This window comes from Geotrypetes seraphini, chromosome 16 (genome assembly GCF_902459505.1).
Source record: "Geotrypetes seraphini chromosome 16, aGeoSer1.1, whole genome shotgun sequence".
Lineage (NCBI taxonomy): Eukaryota > Metazoa > Chordata > Amphibia > Gymnophiona > Dermophiidae > Geotrypetes > Geotrypetes seraphini.
Window position 1 is genome coordinate 9,133,347 of NC_047099.1, and position 6,670 is coordinate 9,140,016.

General features: G+C 38.5%; 1 protein-coding gene across 1 annotated transcript; it reads right to left on the minus strand.

The window, feature by feature from the left end:
- Window positions 1–3,881: 3,881 nt before the first annotated feature.
- Window positions 3,882–4,838, minus strand: LOC117350521 (olfactory receptor 1509-like). Its single transcript, XM_033924819.1, has one exon. The coding sequence runs from the start codon at window positions 4,836–4,838 to the stop codon at window positions 3,882–3,884; it is 957 nt and encodes a 318-aa protein (XP_033780710.1).
- Between the last annotated feature and the right edge of the window lie 1,832 nt (window positions 4,839–6,670).

The following is a 6,670-nucleotide window of genomic DNA, read 5'->3' on the forward strand; positions in this document are numbered from 1 at the left end:
GTAAAAGGGATCCTTAGCTAGTGAAAAGGAACAGTTTATGCTAATTTTCTTCCATATTCATCAGTTTTCTGTTCTGTTTTGTAGATTGATCTGTATGCATTGATCGTACAGTAATAAGCTACCTAAGATTATCCTGATCTCCTGAGGTTAAACTTACCATCTCTCAAATTAACATTTTTAAACTGCTTTTAATATATTAAAAAAAAAAAAAATAACTGTTATTCTACATTTTTGGTGGCAGCACGGAAGCAGAAAGAAGATTAAGGTCTCCAAAGAGCAAAACCAAAAATTGTTTATTTGTTGAGATAACATAGAGGGGCATAATCAAAGCAAATGCCTAGGGTGCCAGTCGCCCAAAGTTGACAGCGTCCAAAGTCCATTCTCAAAAAACACATCCAAAATTTATTTTTTAATCGTCTCCTTCTAAGTCCAGCCATTTGATCATCCAAACCACCAATATGTCTTTCTTTATACAGCATTCTCATCCAAGTCCCAAACACCCAGAACAAGACCTATTGGACATATGAGGGCCAGCAAAGTGATGGACTGACCACAGAGTAGTGGGGCACCTTACAGGGCACTGCTGTGAAATCATAAAAAGGAAGAAAAAAAATTTAAATTGAATCAGGTTGGGCAGACTGGATGGACCATTCTGGGTCTTTATCTGCTGTCATCTACTGTGTTACTATGTTATAAACATCTCGCCACAACTCCCTTGCAGGTCATGGTGAGCCCCCCAAAACCTACCATACCCACCTGTGTACAATCCCAATAGCCCTTATGGCTTCAGTTAGCACCTATATGGCAGCAGAGTAGGGGGTTTTTTTTTTTGGGGGGGGGGTTGGTGGGTGCACATTTTTCACCATGAATGCAGTGGTTAGAGTGGCTTATGGGCCTGGGTCCTCCTCTCTATGGTTCACTAGCCCAACCCCCAGACTACATAAGCCACCTCTGTGCAGCTCTACTAGGCTTTCCTATGCCAAGTGCTGATGTTCTGGAGCACTTCATCATGTGTATGTTTTTATTCCAATTTTTATGGTGGTGTGAGGGTTCAGTGATCACTGGGGAACTGTGTAGGGATCTGTACTTTGTGTCTGCAGTGGTTATGTGGTCACTTTGGATACCTTCTGGGCACTTAGACCTGTTTTTAGATCGCCTAAGTCACAGCATATAAGTTCCGTCCAGGCAGCCTCATAAAACTTTTGATTATTCTTGCAGGACAACTAAACTCCCTGGTTATGGAGAAGAAACCTAAAGAGAAAGGCTCGAGATTATCTCTCTCAGTATCAGATATCTTCATCTTTTAGGGAAGCAACTATCCTGGAGCTACTTCGCCATTCAGAAGATCTCTCTAGGTTGACTAAAGTGGAAGCTGAAATCACCAGTGTCGAGCTCCGCCTCCTCTGGCTTTAGTAGAATTGCAAAATCAAACAAAATTGGGAGATCAAAGAATAAAGATGAATTTCCGTAAATATGATAATCACCAAAGTTACACATATTTATTTTCTTTTATTGTATTTCTTTAAGCATCTATTGGTAATAATATACCAAGGATTTCTTTGAGTAGAATTATAGCAGACCGGAGCATGGTTCCCGGGGCAGAGAGCTCCTTGCTGATTTTGACCTCTCTCTTTAACTACGTTGCGCTAACCGATTGGTGAGCACTAATCGAATTAGCACGTGCTAAACGCTAACGCATCCATAGACTAACATGCACGCGTTAGCGTTTAGCGCGTGCTAATTCGATTAGTGCTCGCCAATCGGTTAGCGTACCTTTAGTAAACGAGGGGGTTTGTTTGTGCTTCCTAAAATTTGCTATCCCGCCAAATCTTACAACAGTTCTTAGCGGTTTTACATAGTAATAAAAGTTGAATAAAAGCAAGGAAAAGAATGCCATGTAAAATTGGACAGAGCTAAAAAGAGAACACAATCGTACAAGAAAAAATAAAAACACCATACAAACAGTTGTGCCAAGATAATTAAGGAATGCCTGATCAACTCTCGATTAATGAATGTGATCAATTGGAAAAGAGTCAGTTCCGAAATCTAGTTGAAAAAAATAGGTCTTTAACAATGTCTTGATTTACTTCAGACCGAATATATTTCAGAAGCTGATTCCAAAGGCTAGCCCCCTGTTTAACTAAGGTGCGCTATGTTTTAGCGTGTGCTAAATATACACGCATGCTAATTGCTAACATGCATGCGTTAGCGTTTAGCGCACGCTAAAACGCTTAGCATACCTTTGTAAAAGGAGCCCTAGGTGCCAAATAAAAGAAAGCTTTATGACGGGTAAATTCCCATCTAGTTCTACAAACTACTGGCAGAACTTATCTGTTATCTTGCAATGATTTAATGTACACCCTGGAGTGTAAGAGATAGTCAATGAGTTCAGGTAAATAGGTACTGTACCATAAAATGCACTAGAAAAGGTTCAAAGAAGAACGACCGAGATGATAAAGGGGATGGAACTCCCCTTGTATGAGAAAAACTAAAAAGGTTAGGGTCCTTCAGCTTGGAAGAGAGAAGGCCGAGTGAGATATGACTGAAGTCTGCAAAATTCTGAGTGGTATAAAATGGGTACATGGGAATTGATCTTTCACTTCATCAAAAATTACAAAGACTAGGGGACACTCAATGAAGTTACAGGGAAATCCTTTTTTTAAACCAATAGGAGGAAATATTTTTTGACTCAAAGAATAGTTAAGCTCTGGAATGCATTGCCGGAGGTGGCTGTATGAACAGATAGCGTAGCTGGTTTTAAGAAAGGTTTGGAGAAGTTCCTGGAGGAAAAGTCCATAGTCTGTTATTGAGAAACACATGGGGGAAGCCACTGCTTGCTCTGGATCGGTAGCATGGAATGTTGTTGCTCCTTGGGGTTCCGGAATCTTTTGTTACTCTTTGGGATTCCAGAATCTTGCTGTTCTTTAGGATTCTGAATGGAATGTTGCTACTCCTTGGGTTTTGGGCAGGTACTAGTGACCTGGATTGGCCACCGTGGGCTTCTGGGCTTGATAGACCATTGGTCTGACCCAGTAAGGCTATTCTTATGTTCTTGTGTGTAAGAGATTATCCCTGCTCAACAGAGCTTACAATCTAATCAATTCTGATAAACAGGAATTGGGAATTTTTTACGGAAGGGATGACTAAATCCAGACATAGGTACTTTACAAATCAGTAAGAGCTGGAGAACATATTTTTAAGCATACTTTATAGAATTGCCATTCATGAATTTTTGAACAAAACTATTATTTATTGCCTTTTCATAAAGAGATTCACCCAAAGTGGTTTAAAATACATTAAATAGTAATCACATACACGTAAGTATTTTTGCTATCTGTCCCTGCAGGCTCACATTCTAACTGTGGAAATGGACGGGATTGAACATACAACCTCAGGGAGCTGAGACAGCAGCTGTACCCACAAGGCCATGTTTGGCACCATTTAGAACTGATGTGCGTAAAAGCCATAGTGTGCTGTTGATAGGTGGTTACTCATGGGGGAGGAGCATGGTGCACTTAGATACGCCAACCTAAGACTGATATAGACATGTCATAATTGATCAAGCTTAACCTTTAGCATGATAAAGTAGGTTTAAGTATATTTTCTGTTCTCTTCTATAACACCTTACACAAGCTAAGTACGATTATAGAAATGATGTCAATGAGCACCATTGCGACACTGAACTTGAAGTGCCAAGTTACAGAATTCCACCTAAGCTCCCTCTTTATGCTAGGAACAACATAATTTATTCAGCTTTATTATATATTTCAGGGGAAATTCTATCTAAAAAAAATTAAACAAGGGAAAAATAATCTAAATTTTATAAAGATTAAAGAACAGATATTTTACATGATGAAGTCTCTCTTTAAATGGACAGGAATTCAGTCTACACGTATCCCCAGAAGGGACACTTTCTTTTCTCCCAGCCTCTTCATGGCTTCTTTCACTTTCTCATTTCTGAGAGTATAAATGAAGGGGTTTAACCAAGGGGTCACGATGGTCGAAAAAGCAGAGACCAGTTTCTCACCTGCGAATGTCATTGGTGGTCTCATGTAGATGAAGACAAGGGGGCCGAAAAACAAAGTGACAACCATGAGGTGGGAGGCACAAGTAGAGAAAGCTTTCCGCCTTCCCTCAGCTGAGTGAATTTTTAAGACAGTGGAGATGATGTATGCGTAAGATATAGACACCACCAAGAAGCAAGTAAGGGATAAGGAACCAGTGTTGACCATATCTGCAATTTCACTGATAAAGGTACTAGAGCAAGCCAATACATATAAAGTATGGGTTTCACAACAGAAATGATTGATTTCATTGGGACCACAAAAGGGCAATTGTATTACTGGAAATGCCTGTGCAAAGGCATGAATGAAACCACCTGCCCACGTGGAAAATACTAGCAGGAGACAGGATTGTCTATTCATTATTGTGGTATAACGCAAAGGATAGCAGATGGCAACATAGCGATCATAAGCCATCAGGCTAAGGTGAAAACATTCGGCACCCCCAAATAAATGCAAGAAAAACACTTGAGAAAGGCAGCCATTGAATGAGATGGTTTTGCTATGTGAAACAAAGTTGCCAAGGAATTTGGAGACAGCAACTGTTGAAAAGCCGAAATCTAAGAAAGATAGATTGCTGAGAAAGAAGTACATAGGGGAGTGTAGGTGGGAGTCCATATATATGGTTACCACAATGAGAAGATTCAAAGTTATGGTGAGCAGGTACATCACTAGAAAGAGCACGAAGAACATTATATGTAAGTCTGGATTACTAGAAAATCCGAGGAGGATGAAATGTGTGACTCTGGTTTCATTCCTGACTTCCTTTTCTTCCATTATGTGAACTGTAAGGAAACAGAAACACAAAAGACATAGTATATTACATTGGTGTCTTCTATCCCGCCAATACCTTTCAGTTCTAGGCAGTTTACAAAAGAATTACAAGGTTGATAGTTGGAAAAAGCATTAGGATCTGGGGAGTTGAGAAGGTTTAGTTAGATCAATTGGCAAATTTCTTGAATAGCATGGTTTTCAATTCTTTCCTGAAGGTTTTGTAGTTGGGCGTTGTGGTCATCAGATTGGAGATGGGGTGATCTAGTCAGTGGACAAAAGACCTGCACAAAAGTATGTATTAATTGTAATATTGTTTGTCTAAAGGAAAAATTTTTTTTTACTCTGTACAACGCTTTGTAGAATCGATAAGGCGTTTAATCAAATAATTAAATAAACAATAAACAATAAACAATAAACACAGTCCATCCAGTCTGCCCAACCTAATTGACTTTGGTACTTTTTCATAATTAAATATTAATATAGTTAATCTCTGTCTCTCCTTGCCAATTTTAAGGCACAAAACATAGGAGTCTGCCCAAGAACCATTCCTACTTCACAACCACTGGAGATCCTATTCAAGCCTACTCCAGCCTTGATCCTGAGCTGTTTTGCCAGAAGTCTGTCCAGCATTGCTCATTTTTCCCCAATCTCTGAAGCTGCCATCAAATCTCACACCAATGAAGCCGTTTATGTTTTGCTTTATTTCGATTCCATTCTTTTTCTACATAATGTTCCTCTGTGATTGTCCCACATATTTTTGAAATCTGTCACTGTTTTTATCTCCACAGCTTCCCATGGGAGAGCATTCCAGGCAACTACTATCATTTCTGTGAAAATGTATTTCCTGACATTGATCTTAAGTCTCCAACCCTGCAACCTAAACCCATAACATATTCTTCATCTTGCACCTGAATAAATATTCTTTATAGCTTTCCGAGCTTTAGTCTATAAGTAAGTATATTTTCAAAATGATTATTTTAATACTTATGTTAAAAGATTTAAAAACAAGACATTTAAAAGTTGCATATTGGTTAGAGCAAGAACCCAATTCAAATTCCACTGCAGTTCCTTGCCATCTTAAACAAGACCCTTAACCCTACATTAACTCATCTACCAACTCAAATTGTGAGCTCTCTAGGGTAGAAAATATCTCTATATATACCACTTGGAGGCAGTATATTAAAAAAAAAATATATATATATATATATAAAAACATTTAAAATACAGTAATTAATGCTGGGTTTTACTAAACCGAGGAAGAACTTCTTACCAAGGGCCAGTGAGGTAAATGTTTCAATGCTCATAGGAATTGAATGAGCGTTGGAGGATTTAGCTTGCCGGCCCGCAGTAAGAAGCACTTCAGCAGTTTAATAAAAGGAGGCTTAAATAAAGATAAATGTAGAGATAAATACTTACAGCATATTATTTGGAAAGATCATCATCTGAATGGCTAATTTTTACTTAGTTCATTGGCAAATGCCAAATAATATTACTGCAAAATACAATTTTAAGACACATTAATTCAGAAATTCTAGAGACTAGGTAGACTCTGCCTCTCTAGTTCTGTCAACAGCTGTAGGACGAAGGCTTTCTCTAGTAGGCAGCAAAGTAATGAACTTAACTGTATTTAGGGCTCATGGGATTGTAATCTTTGGAGGATCTTAGAAAAGAAAACATTAGTTTGGAAACTATGGAGTCCCTCTGGATAAATCATGCAGGAAAATTGGATACATGACATTTTCCCACTGTTTTTATTTTCTTGATGTGAAAATTCAAAGCATAACAGTGTTTCTTTCAAGAATAAGAAACTGTTTTAATCATGGGGGGGAAAAAGA